We start from the raw sequence: 18,458 nt of genomic DNA on the forward strand, positions 1-18,458 counted from the left end.
GAGGAGGAGGGGCACAGCCTCCTCTCCGTACCTTCCCCTCCTCCTCCTCAAGAGCTGCGCTCAAATTCGGCGTTACAGGGAGTTAGTTGTAAACGGCTTTGATTTTTTTGCCGTTTTTTACGATAAAGTTAAAAGATAAAAACACGTTTGGTGCAAGCTGCTTCAGAATTTATAATGTGAACCCAACTATTAAATGATTCATTTCAGTCACCAACATTAAAAAATGCTGGTTTAAAGAAGATAACTTGCAAAAATTACAGAACAAGTTTCTCTCACAAATTTATCTCCTTTTTTCCAAATAAATAGAGCGAATGATGTAAAATATTTGAGTGTAAAAAGGGTACGGCTCTGTTGTCTAATCTCACCCCATTATGGGTGTCTTATAAGCATATAAGACTACAGTTTCAGATGCCCCCTCACGGCAAAACAGGGTTTATTTCGCGCAGACGCCTTTTGTCAAGCGCGACACATTGTCTTTACCATTCAGGAAACATGTGTTTCACCAAAACTGACTTTATTCATTTTTAGCAACATTTTTGATAAATAAAAAGTTCGAGGCAAGAAGTGCATAAAACGACACAAAAAAAAAGGAGTACAAGCATACATTACCATTCACATTCTCCACGAAGTACACCCTTCCCACGTAGCACCTTTCGGGAACAAATGTATTTCTATAAGTATCTGCATCTGTATGCCGGAATACTTTTTAGCCTTTTTTGCAGAAATATTTCATTGCACACAAATACAAATGTATCTCAATATCTGTATTCTGGGCCTTAAAACACATGTATTTTAGTATTTGTATTCCCGAATACTGTTTGGAGTATCGCTGCCCAGCCTTGGTCACGCGTCACACCAATTCCTTGACAAATTCCCTATAACGCATTTTATGCATTATAAAATTTTGAGAGCCAAGGTTGCTGCTAATTTCTAGTAACCTAGAGTCAGCTTTTCACCTATAGGAGACAGGGGAAAGAAATAAATGAATATTCATAATCGCATTAATCGTTTGTGAAACATCAAAACGTGTAATGGCGGATGCCCCTGATTTCTTTTCCTTGTCAGATCGCGAACTAGATGCAGTGCTAGTGACAAGTTACACAGACTGCCAGGTATGGTTCACTAGGTGTTGTCTAATTTCACTATCTATTGACTAATGGCAAAACAGAAAATTCAGTGATCTCTCCGAGAAAATCTAAATTTAAACTCGAGGCAGTTTTGATGGCAACAAAGTTTGCTGCGTCCAAGCACAATAAGATCTAAATCTGGTGAGCATGTTTAGAAAATGAAGCCGCAAACCAAAAAAAACGAGAAGAGATGACCGCACTTCGCGCGTCTGGGGGTGATACGTAGCATGTTCTAAAGTAAAGGAGAGTATATTTAAAACTATTTCAAGAATGAAAAAGCAAACAAAATTAAATATAAACTACGTAAAAAAAAAAAAAAGGCACTATTTTTTGTGCGTTTCTCAGACTAGGTCTCGTTCTTTAATAGCGTTTTTTTTAATGGTTTCCTTAAACGTGCTCGCGCCATTGTTAGGGACGTATCTCAGGAACTTCACAGTTCAACGACACTTCCACATAACGTCAAATGCTCGTACTGAGAACCAAGAAGCAAATATTGGCAACCGTGCTTAGGCCACTGGCAGGATGAAGATCGCAGGGGCGTCCTTCGGTTGTCCCGACTCGAGAAGGCGCTTCGCACCTTTGACAACACTTCGGCGTCTCGCGAACCTCGAGCGTGCACGCGGATTCAAAGCATGGCCGAAGGCAACAGTGAAAGCACGGCTTAAGCCGGGGTCACACTGCTTATGCATCGTACAAAAGACAGTCTGCAAACAGATTAGAATAGAAGTCACCACGAGATCGGTGCTTCGAATGCCGCATATTTCGGTTACTAGTGTTTGCAGACTGCTTTTCTTTTGTAATATATGAGCAGTGTGAGATTAAAATATACCACTCACGTTCAGAAATAAGTTGAACGTGATCAACTCTATCTGCCACTGACAATGGCATGCTCGTATTTAGAACGGATGGTTGTATTTTTCGCTCTAAATGTTCGATTTCGGCGAGCGTTTCAAAAGCCGCCATTGAAGAGCGGGGTGTGTCTCGGGATATCCGTCGCACCCGCGACTTGCCGTGACGTCATCGGTTTCCCAATGGCCAAGCGTACCGTAGTTATGAGCGTCGACACTTGGTGACGTCAAGGCGTTACTACCTCGCTCAGTCAGAGTTGCCAAGGGCTATAACAAATTACCGAGGGATTGCGGAACCGGTGGTGTCGTGCGCGCTATGACAGCACGTAGTGCGCCGTCTGCTCCGCGACTTGGTCAATATGGCGACATCGGCAACGTCGGACTCGGGCACGAGCTCGCTGATCTTTGAACGGAACGACACCGCCGCGAGGTTGCTAAGCTACCTCTGTTATTTCGCACGAGGCGAGATGCTGCTAGGTTTCCTACGTGATCTGACGACAGGATCACGTGTGATATTCGGTAGCACGAAGCAAATGCTGCTTACCTGATTTACCGTCGATTGGTCACAACGAACAGACCCGGCGAGGGCGCCGAATTTTCGGATAAATAAATATCGCTTTGACGGCGCCATATCAGTCGGCATCTTTCATCTATTAAATCGAGCATGGAAGTAGGCCGAGTCCGGTGAGACAGCATGGCGGTGGCATATATGTCGAGTATTTCACGCAATGTATTGCATCGATAGTGGTGTGATGACTGCAGCAGTATCACTCCACCTCGAAGAGACGCGTACACCACTACGGTTTTGCCACATTCCTTGTCACAGGAGCGACCTCTGAACTAACGGAGAAAAGGAATCGGCGTAGAGGAGGATTGCGTTGATCTCGACGAGACGCGATTTTCCAAGCAAGAGCACAAGGCACAGAGAAGACGACTGTACAATTCTCACATTGTCACACAAAAACTACCACGAAAAAACGCGCGCATCACCACGATTTTTCAACGCGACCTGTCTCAATGGTGAACCTTAAACGAATAACGAGAAGCGATCGGCACCGGTTTCATCGGTCTCGTCCATCTCGTCCAACGAGGCGTACGCATCCGTAGCAATTCGCACGTCGACGACGACTAAGTTGGGCGGCAAGACGTACGCTGAATTCTCACATCGTCGCACAGAAACTACAGCTCACAAAAGCGGCTACCGGCGCAGCTTTGCGACGTAACCGCGAGTCACTTTGAGAGGTCGGCGTCCCTCGGCGACATTGATGCTGAGAGCAGCGCGCGCCATGTTGAAGAAGATAGTTCATCAGCCCCTGACGTCAGTGATGTCAAAGAATAAGGGGAAGCGATTGGCTAGCGGAGTGAATCGAAAGTAGCCAACTGTACTTTGACTTTCTTCTACAACCTTCGGTGTTAGGTTCTGGCCTATACTTCGTTTCAGCTTCGGTCTGAGCGCGGCCGATGTTATGAGCCGAAGGGCCAATCAAACAGCGAAAGAGGCACAACGTCATGGCGTGCTCTCTGCAGTTGATAGGACCAGCCGATATTCGCTATGTCTCTGACCGTGCTCCTCCGCCGGCTAGTCGCATCAGGCACAGAGAGCACGCCATGACGCTGCGGTTTTTGCGCTGTTTGATTGGCCCTTCGGCTCATAACATCGGCCGCGCTCGGACCGAAGCTGAAACGGAGTATAGGTACTCTGTACTAGTGAGCATATTTCCCATTTAGTGGCGCTGCCGTCGGAGGCCAATGCCGTCATCGACATTCCATTGATGCTTCATAACCAACAACCATGATGGTTCGCGGTCATCGTTTACTTTAGTTTAAAATTTGTTTTCTTGCCTTTTTCAATTGAATGTTGATGTTTCTGAGGTTTTTGCTGCTACCTAATTCATGTTGAAGAAAGAAATGAAGTCCACAATTCCTTTTCCGTGCTCCTTGAAGCCATCAAGCACGTACAGGAGGTGGGGCAACAGAAAGATGTCTTCATCCTGCATCCTGAAAGTTACCCTATTGCCTTTTTATTTCTACGTGGGCATATTCGGTGGTTGCTGTCTTTTTTATCGGCTTTGCAGCTGATACGGTATGTGTTTTTTGGAAGTGCGTTGTAGGGCCCACTGAGGATACATAAAGAGTCATAGTATTTATTTTATTTATTTATTCAAAATACCCCCAAAGGTCCTGAAAAGTAGGGTACTACATAGGGGATCAAGGGGGCGGGGGGGGGGGGGATGAAAACGCAGTAAATATACTAAATAGCAAAAATGTAAGCTTTTGTAAAAATAAAAAACAGGCTAAAAGGATAAAAAAAGATAAATATAAGCAGAATTCACCGAGTAGACAAGGAAAAACTATATGTTGTAAACACCGCGCATGAGTTAATTAAATTTTGTTACATCAAATTCGGTGGCCATGTATATTGGTAGGTTATTTTAGACGAATATTGATCGTGACGGGAATGATTGTGTATAAAAAGTTGAGTGGCATGTGATGCGTTTAATTTTATAGGAGTGAGCACGACGTGGAACGATAACGTGACGCGCCTGAAAGAATCATCGTTGAACGATTCAAGATGATAAAGGTTTGTGAAACAATGTTAGGCGAGCACGTTTCCGGTGATGTGAGATGCCTGGCCACTGAGCACTATTTGTTTATTCCTGTATTACTGAAAAAGGGTTAATAATCTGGAAAAAAAAAAAAGAACATCTCGGTTTTACAGGGTCTCAATGTTATTTATGATGTAAGCCAGGTCAGGATCCTATCTTACCGAAGCATATAATATTTTAGGGGGGATTGATTTGATCTGTAATGAAGGCAAGTTCTCTTAAATTGATAGGAACCCGCGTATGGGCTGCGCCTGTTGAGACCAAGCGACCCGTTAGAGGGTGCAAGGGTGAAATTAATGTTGTTTTGCCATTTTATATCAGACTGAATATGAATTCCTGAGTACTTAAATGTACAAGTGACTTCGACCAAGTTGTTATGTAAAAAGTATGTGGTCAAAAGCGGAGGCAAGCTATTAGCAAACGGCCTGCTTTTTGTTATTGAGAGCTATATTGACAGCTGCCAGGATGAACACCATGCGTTAATGCGTTCAGATAGGATTGAACAGCTTGACTGTCGCTGTCACTCGACATGTTGCACTAATGACGCAATCATCTACAAATAATCGAAATTTTCACAAAACACCAGTGAGTAAGCCATTTATAGAGATGTCAAAAAGTTAGGGACGAAGCATGCTGCCCTGTAAAACGCCATACGTCACATGGACAGAAGAGTAGCTGCAATTATTAGCAGAAGTTCACAAAGCCCCATCTTCTTACATTATGTTACGTTACTAAAACCTGCATCTACTTGCGCCGAAAGCCACGGGGGGACAACTGCGTTTCATGTTAAGCGTGGCTACCATTTAAAAAAAAAAAAAAAAGCCTAGCACGCGACATACGAGACAGCAATGTTTTCGGATACTTAAACGTGACAAAACAACGAAAGAAATCGGTGCTGTGTGAACCAGGCATTAAGAGTGCTGGCATTAACATCACTCTCCTTTTTCGCCTTCGCTGCAGACACTCACGTGAACACGTCTCCTCGGCTGACGGACCGTCGCCCCGTGGTGCGGGCCCGACGCGGCGACACGGTGAAGGTCCCGTGCGCGGCGCAAGGGTTCCCGGTTCCTTCGTACTCGTGGCATCGGGTCGAGGGCGGCTGGCAGGTCACCCTGGAGAGCGGCCGGGTCTCGCAGGCGGACGGCACGCTCGTGCTGAGGCACGTGGCAGTGGCAGATGCCGGCAAGTACGTGTGCGTTGTCAACAATTCCATCGGAGAGGACCGCATGGAGACGCAGCTACAAGTTACCGGTGAGTCCCCTTTGGAGCTCAGGTTTCGAGCCTTAGTCGTAATGAGCGAGGCTCTACGTTTCAACGTTTCCGCACGTCCCATGGAGCCACAACCGGTTTTGTAGCCTCTCCAGTCGTAAGCAGTCGTGAATGTGTGAATCATGCGTTTACATTTGGGACCACATTCGCCTGTTCTAATATATGGTGGACTAAGAAATTCAAAGTTAGCGAAGCGAACAAGAATTACGGATAAGCTTCTTGACGCGGACTACCACTGTGAATCATTAAGGGATTTTCGCAGATTTTACGCTGCGAATTACGGACTTTGTGGGCGCGCGCGCTGAATCAGGTCTTAAAGGGACGACACCAGCTTCCTATAGCAACACCAATGCTGTGCTTAGGATGTACTACAAGTTGCGTGCTAACGACCTGTGCAGCATGAGGTCTGCGGTACACACTCTGCCTCCAGCACGCGCTTCCCGCCTTCCATAGTGCCTGACTGCAAGTGCACCGAAATGTTATTAATGAAAGCCTGAACAATAGAGCAGAAGTTGAACCTTCTGTAAATTTATGTTGCAAACGCTAAAAATTCAAGTACGGGCATAAAACTAAAACCCCAGTATCCGATTTCACAATTTACTTTGGTGCCTAAACAGCGTCTCCGAAAAGTATGTTTACCGCGTCTTTTATTTTTCCCTTGATTTTGTTTTGCGGCATTACAAGTCACTGTTGCTCCTCGCGATCCTGGTGGTGCGCAGCAGTAAAGATGGCCTCGATTGACGCTTGTTCTGCCTTAGCTCGCTCTAAAGCTGCCCAGTCAAATGGAAATTAAGCAGCCACGAGTTGGGACACCGAGACGACAGCGACCCTTGCGTCCGGTCACTGTCTTCACCAGCGCTTCTACAACAAGCCGTAAGATTGTGAAATGGGGCAAAGCGAGCCGTCGGTTCCTGTGACGCAAATCCGTGCCACTCTGCGATCGCTTTTTTTACACCTGGAGGTATGCTGACAGGGTAATTAAGTTCAGTTCGACATGTAGTGCCTTCTAGTGGAGAATTGTCACAACTCTTGGACGGTCCGCGGCCGCGATCATTGGATTCGATTTCGAGCTTGAACGTTTGAAGACACCGCCGAGTTTCACGCAGACGTCTCTGTTTACTCGTTCGAAATTGTGACCTGCCCAAAGTTTCCATTTTTGGCCACTAGCCGCGCTGACTAGTGACCTACCGAGCCGCCACCTGCTCGCTGCCTGGGGGCGATACGACGCTAATCACACACGTCGAAGATGCCTTTCACTGCCCGTACACTGTGAGACATCGTTAACCGCCAATAGGCGATACCTGTTCTTTGTTTTGTTTTTATCCTGGAATTATAAAGTATGTAATGAAAAATACTTGTTCAATGTGCAGTGATAAATTGGGACTCAAGCAAGAAGGGAAACATTAGGGCCCTCCAATGCCCTTTGGAATTGTAACGTGCGAAAAAGCGCCCACTTCGAATTCGCGCGAAAAGTGTTGCTCAGTCTACATTCCCCACAGCGTGTTTCTCCCTGTTTATAGTAGCACATCTGTGAAATTCTTCGAGTCGCGTGTTTTCCAAGAAATGAAATCCGGCTTGATTTGTCACCGCTGCAACATATGGGGTCACACACCTTAGAACATTTTCCAGGCCATCTTCCATTTGATCCCCGTTTGTTTTAGATTTACTTTTTTTTTGCTCGCTTCGCCTAATAACGAGAGAAGGAGCGAGCAGGAGCGACAGACGAAGTGAAAAAGCAGATCTGATGCAAAGCGGGCGCGAACCAGCAAAAGACGCCGTGGCGGCTACGTGCTCGTTTCTGGGCCCATCTTCGACGCCACCGAGGAGGCCCTCCACAAGAGCGCGAGGGTCATCACCATAAAGGGGATGGGCCGTAACGGGGCTCCCTGCACGTACACTCTGTTTCAGCTTACGATGAGCCGGCAACGACCCCACGAGACATCCAAGTCAATCCAGAGTCGCGTGCGCGTCGCGTGATCTTCGGGAGGGGTCGCTGCGCCGCGAGGAGCGAGTAGTCACGTGGCACGTTCCCTGCGCTGGATTGGCTTGGATGTCTGGAAGCGTCCCGCTGCGGTCCATCGTAAGATCAACAGAGTTTAGGTCTGAAATGGGGAAGGGAAACTTGGGAAAAAAATCTGAAAGTCTCGTTGGACGGGAGAGAGCCGGGATTTGGTCCCAATTTTTTGACGTTCGCGTTCTGGGGAAGGCTTTCTGTGTGCACGCGCTCTCGGGGGTTTCTCCCGCTTGTGTTTGTTTACTTTTAGAGGACCCAAATGAGAGTTTTGGGGGAAAGGAGAAAAAAAAAGGTTTTAAGGGTTATCAGCTTTTCCGTGTTCGAACGGTGGGCGGTCGGGAGAAAAAAATGAGACCGGGGGCGAGCGTGAGAAAAAGGGCGAGCGTGGCGTAAGGAATGGCTATCATCAGACTTGGGTTGGTGTGGGGCAGCCACTGAAATTTAAATCGGGTCGTTCGGTGGGCTTTTGGGTGGTCTGGCACCGCTCCGTGATCGCACGTTTGGTGCGGATTCGAGGATCGGTGAAAGAGCCGGCGGCTTGTCTGGGGACGGCCAAGAGGCGATGTGATAAATGTATCGTGTAGGCGACGTTCTTTTCTTTTGGTGCTTCCCTTTTTTATATTTTGTTTTTCCTTTGAGTTTGGTCTAACCCTGTTGTAGGGTTGCATTGCCTTTCAGTTCGCTATTGAGGAGAATCTGATTTCGCTTCACTCTGTCGACTCTTCGCTGCTTCAACCTTTGCTGGGGACTGGTATCGTTCAACAAGTGCACTTCCCGAAAATCTAATTTAAAAAAAAAAAGTACGGGGGCGTACTTTTGATTTATGTATCTACACTTTACTTCAAATATCAAAGCAAATTAGATGTAGCTTTTTTACGCGTTGTTTGTTTTTCCGCTAGAATTCCCGAATAAAAGCGAGTCTTTGGAGCAAGTGTGTCAGCACTCGTGAACGAGTTGAAGTCTGTTTTTAGCGACGGTGGTTTGTTTGGTTAAAGGGTTTTGTGCAGTTTTCTGCTATCGCGTGCTCATAAACCATTCTGGTAAACCAGATTTGCGCAAATCTATAATTGTGTTTGTCACTGCCGTCGATACAAATTACGCATTGCGGATCTTCAAAACTGATCGAATTACATTTGTAATAATTTGTACTCTACACAAGATGTTTTACATTGAAAGTAACTTGAGCAGTATTTTAAATAATTCATGAAGCAGGTATTTAGTAACTAAACTTAAATACCTTTATCGAGTATTTTGTCCAACACTGAATTACGGGCATCTTTTTTTTCTCCGGATAATGAATATTTCTTCGGTGGAATCCTGCCTGAATAATTAACTGCGTTGTATCCCGCTGTTTTCCAAAGGTTAAGCCGAAGACTTTGCGTGTTTGTGTGTGTGTCTTAGGGAATACGACAGAAGATAAAAACCTGATCCAAGTAATTTATTTATGGGATTATTCTCGGATCTGAAGAGCAGAGACTCAATCCACCTCCTAGAATCTCGTAAGGTTTTTCCTTGGCAAGCGACCGGCTATGCAGTCAAATTTCTCCGAAGTGACATGAAGTGCGCGCAGCCACCAGCGCGCTGCGTTGCTTTCCAGCGCGATGAAGTCATCTGTCTATCCCTCCCCGCCGTTGACACGCTACTTTATCGGCCGCCCGTTGCCTAGAAAACCCTCCCGCTCACAATGACGATCAGACACTACCAATTGGCTGGAATTGCGGGCCGTATATGGATACCACCGTAAAAGCGCCGACGTGATGTTCGTTGATAATGCTCATAAACAGGCAAGCTGGTTGAAGTTGCATATAGCTAGAATCACAGACAACGGAAACAAAGGGACAGAACAACAACGCGGTTTAAACGACGTGTTGTTTAGATGTGTTGCTGTCCTGTACCTCTATTTTCGTCGCCTCAGGCTTTAAACATCTGTTTTGTGTGCGCTCAATGTGTCGGGCATTGAAAAAAACGTCACATCTGGTATCGACCATTTGTTGAGCCAAAAGCGAACTAAGTAGGTTAGTCATTAGGCATTTTTCCTGGAAGGGAATTACGATACACCTTTAAGTGCAGACTAAAGCAGAATTTTAATTCAGTTTCACATTTTTAAACAAAACACAAATAAAGCCAATGGGACACCCCTGGTAGGAGAGGGTCAAATATGTAAAAAAAAAAACATTACAAATCTTTTTGTTTTTCTTGGGTTAACGCATGTGCTTTCAGCAATCCATGCAAACAAAACGGAGTTTATATTAGGAACGACACTCGCATGCTGCTGTTAAGGCTCTCACTCACGGTAAGAATAGTTATTTCGATATATTGACCGTAATTAGGTGGTAGACACTCCCTTTCGTTGTATTAGTTTCGAGCTTATTTTTTTCTATTCTTAAGGGCGCCCCTTTTTTCAATTACGCGCTAATGTTTACCTGCGTGCTCGCTCGCGTTGTTCCGCGTTCCCATCTCGTCTTCCGGCACGAGAAAGAAAACTGGGAAAACAACGCCATTACGGCACGCGTATATTACAGTGTAGTGAACATGTGTTGTGCAGTATCTATCTGCACCGACAACCGACCAGAGCCTCGAGATTGTTGATCCAGACGCCGGCTCATTTGTCGTGTCTGACGACCGCACGGGACAATTTCAAGCCGTCAAAGCTTCGCGAGAACAAAAAGGAAAAAAGAAACGCGTGGGTGAAAGGCGTATGGGCGACAAGAAGAAATATTGCGGGTCCCGGCAGAAGTGAACGGTGATTGATTAAGGCTGTCAGCGGCAGAGCTGCATGCGAGAACTAAGGGCTGGTTTCCACAATGCCACCTAGGAAACAAGGCCGTCTCTTTTGCCGGCACGCACTGCCGCCCGCGCCTCTCGCAGCGAGCGCGGCACTAGAACGCGGCGACGCCGAGACGGGCGTGTTTGCCGCTTGGTAGAGCCTCTCGTCGAAACTTTTGCATGTTTGCCGCATGAAGGCGGGTCGAGGATACACAAACGATGACGTCATGCGCAGGCCTCGTCTTTTATGCGCTTGTTTCCCATAAAAATTCGTCACGTTCGGCTGTCAAACTGGACCGTTACTGGGGTGGGCCACCAACGATGACGTCATGATGAGGCCTTGTGACCTAGGCGGTATTGGGACGCATCCCTCTTCAACTCGAGGGTACACATCTCCGTCTGGTGCGTATCTCTGTTCCGACGTGTACTGCGAACGCAAAAGTACAGCCGGCGAATAAAATATATATATATATACTTTTTTTTTTTTTTTGCTGGCGTTTATTTATTATTATTTTTTTTTTTTTTTTCTGAATTGCGCGTGCGAGGCGCTCGGGTTGCGGCGAGATTCGCGGAGACGTGAAACAAAACCTGGGAGATGGGAGAGGGGTGATGGAAAGAGGCCTTTGTGTGCTCTTCTCTGGTCGTTGCACTTTTAGATATTGCGTTTGGGCTGGTGGAGTTCGATGGTTCCAACCATATTTCTTGCGTGTTTTTATTAGGTGTCTATGTCAGCACGGGATGTCGTGCACATTAGTGTAATAGATGGCATTATATATATATAATGTTTTGATGGATATAAAGATATGCCGCATAAATGATCTCGTATTCATTCAACATTGGCCTCCCTTATCAATCTCATATAGTTGAGCAGACAGCCATGCTCGCATGCAATCTTCTTAAGAACTCTTAACCAAATATCGGTTAAATATTTCTGTCTCTTGTGGGGAGATGCCATCTAGTTTAGAATGCTTAAGAATGCAATACTAACCAGTCTATATTGCATGACATGCAACAAAAACATGCGTGAACGTAACGAATTAAACGCAAATGTGTTGTTAGCGTTTGGTGAGCAAACATGTCTGAGCAGATGCCGCCTTGTGATGGGCCGTGAGGTAGTCTCGGAATGTAAGGGGCTGTGGACCTTGTTGTGTACCGCAGGGAAGGTTACAAGTCATCTCAGCCAACCCAGCGCCGTACAAGCATCACGTGACCATGCGTCGCCGCTCTCTTACCGTGGGTCATGTGACACTCACGTGCCAATAAATTTGTTCGGATGGCTCGTAACGTCAACTGCGATGCATTTTGAGGCGAAAGGGAGTATCGTCAGACTGTCTTGCATCTCATGTTACGCAATTCGCCACCATAGTTTAATAAATCATAAGCATTGTAAGAAGAGTGCCATTGTTAATTAATTAATTAATTTATTGTTTTAGTTACCTTCAGGGCCAGATGCGTTAAAAAAAAGTGGGGTACACAAGTAAAAAGAAAGGAGAAAAGACAGCACAGAGCAAACAGATTGAACAGAAGTTAGGGCTATTTACATTAAGAAAAAAAAAAGGTTTCTTATATAAGTTCTGAAACGCGTACTATCAGGGATTTTGGTGATGGCTCCAGGAAGGTGATTCTAGATTGTCGATATGCTAGGAACAAAAGAGCTATAAACACATTTCGTGCGACTAGATGGAATTCCAACTTTGTGACGGTGATCAAGCGTGCTGAAACATGATGAGGTGTTCTTAGTAACCTTTCTTTCAAAATCGAGTTATGATAAATAGTATGAACCAATCATAGGCAAAACAATTTTCTACGTTGTGAAAGGAGAGGTAATGATAACCTTGATTTCATTGTGGTCACACTAGATGTAGCATGATAGTTGGAAAGTATAAAACGAGATGCGCGTTCTTGAACATACTCCAATTCTAAAATAAGCGATTCATGCCCTGGATCCCAAACGAAAGCTGCATATTAATATTTAGCGCGGACAAATATTTGATAATGTGTTAATTTTATTGATATGAGCGCTACATAAAACATTTCTTCTGAGATAGTATGTGATACGCGTTATTTACAAAATAATCAATGTAAAGCACCCACGACACGTTAAAAGACACATGCACGCCCAGAGATTTTGAACGATGATACGGCTTGAAGAGAGGAGTTGTTTAGATCATAAGAACCATATTGGCGATCATGACTAGAAACACGGATATATTTACACTCTTTGGCATTGAGGTTTTACGTTCTACATATTACACCACTCAGAGACAGGGTTAATATTAGGCTGAAGAAGTTATACGTCGGAATCCATGTTTATTTTATGACAAATCATGCAGTCATCGGCAAAAAGACTCACAGATTAGCGCATGTTATCTTGCACGTCGTTAATACAAATAAGGAAAAGGAGAGGGCTGAGGACGGAACCTTGGGGTTCACCTGAGCTAACTGGAGAAGAATGGAAATTAGCATTATTAGTTGCTGCAAACTAATACCGGTTATTGAGAAAAGAATGCAGTTGTGCAAGTACATTACCATCTAAGTTTAGTTTACTCAGTTTTAGAAAAGGTTGTTCGTGGATTACTTTGGGGAATGCTTTTGAATAATCAAGGAATATGCTGTCCGTCAGAAATCCATGATCAAGAAGGGAATGTAGATCTTGTGTAAAACTCGACAGTTGAGTCTCGTATGAAAATGTTTCACGAAACCCTTGCTGGCAATTTTGAAAAAAAAATTGGACTCTACAAAGTTTGCAAGGTGGGTGTAAATAACATGTTTAATTTTTTCATGTAAAATTCCTGTAAAATTATAAAAAAAATTTACATTGATTGCTGGTAAGCGACGCGGGTCGAAAGTTATTTGGACAATGATTTCCGCCTGATTTATGCAAAGGAATCACCTTCCCAATCCTCCAATCTTCAGGTATACAGCCTGTCTTAGGGTATTGTTCAAACGTTTTAGTCAGGATGATCAAGCTCTACATCTTAGTATGGATAAACATTTAAAGATTAAGTTTTCAATACCGGAAGAGCACAATATCGTAAGGCATTCAACTACCCTTGAACTACCGGCCGTTTCTATAAAAAAATTGTTCCATCGGGGAAGCCTCCGAAGATGAAGTCAGGATGATTAGTCAATGTTTTAGTAGAAAACTCCAAAGAAGACACAGTGCTGAATATAAAAGCACATCCATCGCTCGGAATTGCTGTGCCGCCATAAGTTCTAAGTTCTATAAACGAATATTATTTTTGTTTCGAAGATTTCAAAATTCTTAGTTTTTATAAAATGCATAGAAGGTAATGTTTGATGTAAAGTTTTTGATGCAAAGTCACGTTTCATTCTCCGCAATTATCAGCCTACAAGTGTTACCGTAATGAAAGCAAAATTAAACCTCCCTCTTTTAAAACACAGGAGAAAAGTATCGCGTCTTACCCACCTGCACAAAATATATTATAATTTTCCTATCAAAAAATATGAATACTGCCCACCTGCCGTCCACATCTCCCCCCGCACTGACCATCCATTCAAAATTCAACTTACTACGCCTAGGACTAACCTATTCAAATTTTCTCCCTTGCAATTGGCTATTACTGATTGGAACATCCTCCCGGAAGCTATTGTGAGCATCAGAGAATGCAATAACTTCAGATTTGCCATTTCCTCTCTCGACACCACCTAGCGTCCTGCTTGTACGCATTCCCAGACATCCTAGCCTTTTTTTCCTGTTTGTGTTATTTTGAGTGTTTAAATATGCCCCCCTCATGTAAAGCCCCCTGTGGGCATTTAAGGGTTAAATAAATGAAATGAAATGAAATGAAAAGTAAACCTTCGGATTCTTTGAGGTCTATTTCGTAAGCATTTGCTGCAGAGAAGTAGATACAACGGGACTGGGAATCGGATGAACTAGCGGAACGAAACATGCGGTTTTTTTTTTTCTCCTTGACAGGCTTTTTAATGACTGGTTAAACCAAGTTGGCTTTCATTAGGAGGGGGCGATTCTTAGCAATATGAAGGTGTTTGTGAGAGGTGTGAATTTATATCTAAATAAGTTCCAGTTATTATCTAAAACCTCTCGTTAAATCTTTGTAGAAACTCACCCAGAAAATAACATAGCTTACGGTTAATAGTGCCAAAGTCCACTTTCTTATAATCTCTGATATATTTGTTGTGGCTATCATTGCAAGGGAAAAAAACGTTTAGTGAGAGATGAAGCATAGAATGATCTCTTAAACCTAGCGTGTAAGAAATGGGAGCGACAGTTACAAGTGAGGTGGTCAACTCAAGACCTAAAGCGCACGATGTTGTTAATGTAATTCGGGTTAGTTGAGTTACAACTTGAAAGAAATTAAAATCGGCGCACATGTGTAAGCAATTAATAAAATCAGTAAAATATGAACTAAGATAACAGCATGCATTCGACCAGATAATATTTGGATAATTAAAGTACCCTAGCAACACAATTCGCACATTTGGAAATCGTACAATAATTATATTATTTGCATCATGCGAATCTCCACAAAAGAAGCACAACGACAGCTGTCGATCATAAACACCTAAAACGAACCTTTTGTAACATACGCGAAGTTCTACCCAAACAAGTTCTAAATTGCTTACGACATTTACAAAAGAAGAAAAACGTTATCGGTCACGGCAATGGGGAAAACACCACCGCCACATCTTTGCCCTCTATCATACCGAGAAACATTGAAAAGCATGATGCAAAAAGTTCATTGTTTCGAACCTTTGCGGAAAGTCACGTTTCAGTAAGTACTACCAAAATCGGCATCGCACGAGTCAACGACCGAGTTCAGCTCCTCAGGTTTGGATGAAACACTTCTTGTAGTTGTGAACAAAAAATAAAATTTATTTTTGCTATCAGAAGCCAGTCTACTGCCCCTCGCGTTACGTTATTGTGAAACGCGTGCTTTTCATAATTCGCATTCATTGTTCGGTCACTGACAGTGAGGGTGCTGTCCAGGGAAGCTGGCAAGTTCAAACACTTGCAACAATACTTAAAAACAAGCGAGCTGGTGGTGATTTATGGTAACAAAAAAAACCGAGACTCAGGAACACAGACGTTGAGTTGTGTTCGTCACCGTCTGTGTTCCTGAGTTTCGGGATTTTTATTACCAAGTTCAAACACGCTGTCATCAACAGAGTTATAACCATAAGTTTGGCGCTTGAAAACAAAATGTGCTGTTTTATTTTAAAAGAAAGAAAGTTTACAATAGCTCGCATGTGTCTGTTGTTTGAGAAGTCACAGGGCCTATGTGCGCGTTCAATCGAATCCGTGGGAATAGGAAATTCAGTGAGGCTGAGACGACACTCAGTGCCCCTCCTCAGTTTGATCGCAGGTTTCAGAATAAGAGTCCGTCAAACCATAAAACAAAATATTATCTCGTAGTGAACGTTCCTCCAGCTCATAGTTACTAAAACTCAATCGCGAGTTTTCATCAGACTATTGGTCACCTGCCGCAAATCGCACAAGTCTTGCCAAATGGCGTCACAAGACGAATTTTTAGATTGTACCGCAATCAGCCCTCTATCAATGTCTGTAATTTTCTCTTAAATTGATTCCTGGTTTCTTTTAATATAATTTACTGTACAGTTTAATATGACTGATTTGGTTTTATCCTCGATGTGCGTGAATTCACTTCTTGCAACATTACCAATATATCATTGAACCGTTTTTATAGGGCGTCAGTTAGTGGACTATCGGTCACTGGTGCAGCCAGCTAGTGGGACAGTGTAGGAGGATCGTCCTTTTAAGAACCTGGGTTTAACTCTATGTCTCCTGACATCAGGAGCATCAAGCGAATAACTTCAAAGCATTGACGGCAGTGCTTCCGGCTTTCGGCTTTCGTGCGCATTTTTTTCTATGAAATCCTTTAATGTGCGTTCTCCATCAACAGGACCTCAGCTAATGAGCATTGTTTTGACAAATTTGAACGCCAAATTTAATGAAATGATAATTAATGATTTGTATGTTGTATATATATTTATACAGCCGCAGGTCCGTCAGCCTTAAAGGGACCATGAAATGAATTATGGGTTGGGATAAATGTTTTAATGGGGATTTTACTAATCGCTTACCGTTTAGTGGACCAAAGGAAAACTAGAACACGAAGATAGTTTTGACTATTTGTTACTTCCTTTCTTTGAAAGTTCTCCGCCGATTTACTGTTTCACATTCGCTGTTTCCTTTTGTTACTTAAACTAGTACACGAGAGTAGAAAGCCAAAAGCATGTTTTGTCGGTACGAACATTTTAAAACATGGCCGATTATTTATCACTTCTTTCTTGGAAAGCTCTTCACCATTTCACTGTTTCACATTTGCTTTCACTCTTACACATTCACAATGCCCAATCACGTCAGCTGAACGCAGTTTATGCATTGGACAGGAGACCGCGTCACTCGTGCGTACGCGCTCGTCAACAATGATTCCATCGACAAATATTGGAAATCACTTTCGTGGCCAATGAGTGTCGGGACGGAACCTATTATCACTTGCGAATTACAAGTTTCATTGTGTGCTTCAAAAGCACGATAAAAGCCTGAAGTCATCAATCCGGTGCCCAAGCACGTTACTACAACGTGATTTCTCATTTTGCTTTGAGTTGAAGATTAACACTATGCAAGAAGAAGATAAAAATAATTTTATGGTCCCTCTAAAGGGCGTCTGCTGTCTCAGCTGTAAATGAGAAATTTAGCCAGTGCATTACGTCGACTAGCCTTGGGGTCTTTGACGTGCACCAGGCAGTAGTGATACACTGCCGCACGCCGGTATGATACCCATACAAATCAAAACGGGCAGAGATGGGAATTGAACCAAGGATTCCTGGGTTCTGCAGCGCGATCCACGTGCTCTGAGCTGAGTTTCGGAGGAGGATAGCCGGATATCCCCATACAAAGCGTAGGGTGATAGCACTGTTCACTGAACAAAGCTAGTGATCATACTTTTATCGGACAAATATACTATGGACTTAGAAGGCTTATTTAGCCTTTTAATCAAGTAATGTTTGGTCGTTTTCGTCCTGGGTTTTGTTTTTCTTAGGTTCGAGACATTATCCGGAAAGTAAGTCGTCTGCTTCTTCCCCAAGAGGTGCGGTGACGTCAGCACGACGCCGAGTTCTGATTGGCTTTGATTGGAAGGATAGTGGGTAGACCTTGATGTTGGATGCCTTGTGGTCTACCCACTATTTTTGCCAATGAGCCAATAAGAGCTCGGCGTTCTGACATTATTGCGACCCCAGTGCAAGAAGCAGACGAACTTGTGCTGCGCGTAGAAAATGAGTTGGTGTACCAGGATTCTTCGAACGTTTGCAAACAAATATAGTCATAATTACTCACTGAAAATAGGTCAACGGGAACCCAAACAGCTATTTGCATTTTTTTTATGCGATGAACAGAGTGTATAACCCATTTCGTCTGGATGCAGCTCCGCTTTCGGCCACGGTGAGACCTCGGAGAACGGTGGCCGTAGAGGGTTCGTCGGCCACCTTCAACTGCAGCACATCCGGTCACCCTGTGTCCGCCGTGCTCTGGCTCAAGAACGGCCAAGCTGTGTCGTCCAGGGTGAAGATGCTCACGCGGGAGACGCTGCACATCGCCAGCGTCCTGAGGGACGACAAGGGGATGTACCAGTGCTTCGCGCTCAACGACTACGACGCCGCGCAGGCCACGGCAGAACTCACCCTCGGAGGTAAGCTGGCCCTTGTGGTCATACTATGGGGAAGCGAGGATTGGACTGACTCAAGGCGCAGTTCCATAGCTCGTACATCATGCAAAAGACACGGCGTTCACTGCAGACACTACGGAAGAGTCATCTGTGGA

The 18,458-nt window shown here is 44.2% G+C and overlaps 1 protein-coding gene across 1 annotated transcript in view; it reads left to right on the plus strand.

The window, feature by feature from the left end:
• Positions 1 to 5,806: 5,806 nt before the first annotated feature.
• The window catches only part of LOC8040201 (Down syndrome cell adhesion molecule-like protein 1 homolog), a 94,831-nt gene continuing 82,179 nt past the window's right edge, over positions 5,807 to 18,458 (plus strand). Inside the window, exons 1-2 of the mRNA XM_042286376.1 lie at positions 5,807 to 5,832; positions 18,064 to 18,327. Coding sequence (XP_042142310.1) covers positions 5,808 to 5,832; positions 18,064 to 18,327 — 289 coding nt within the window. The 5' untranslated portion in view covers position 5,807. The remainder of the gene's footprint in view (positions 5,833 to 18,063; positions 18,328 to 18,458) is intronic.

This window comes from Ixodes scapularis, unplaced genomic scaffold (genome assembly GCF_016920785.2).
Source record: "Ixodes scapularis isolate PalLabHiFi unplaced genomic scaffold, ASM1692078v2 PGA_scaffold7__128_contigs__length_106722199, whole genome shotgun sequence".
Lineage (NCBI taxonomy): Eukaryota > Metazoa > Arthropoda > Arachnida > Ixodida > Ixodidae > Ixodes > Ixodes scapularis.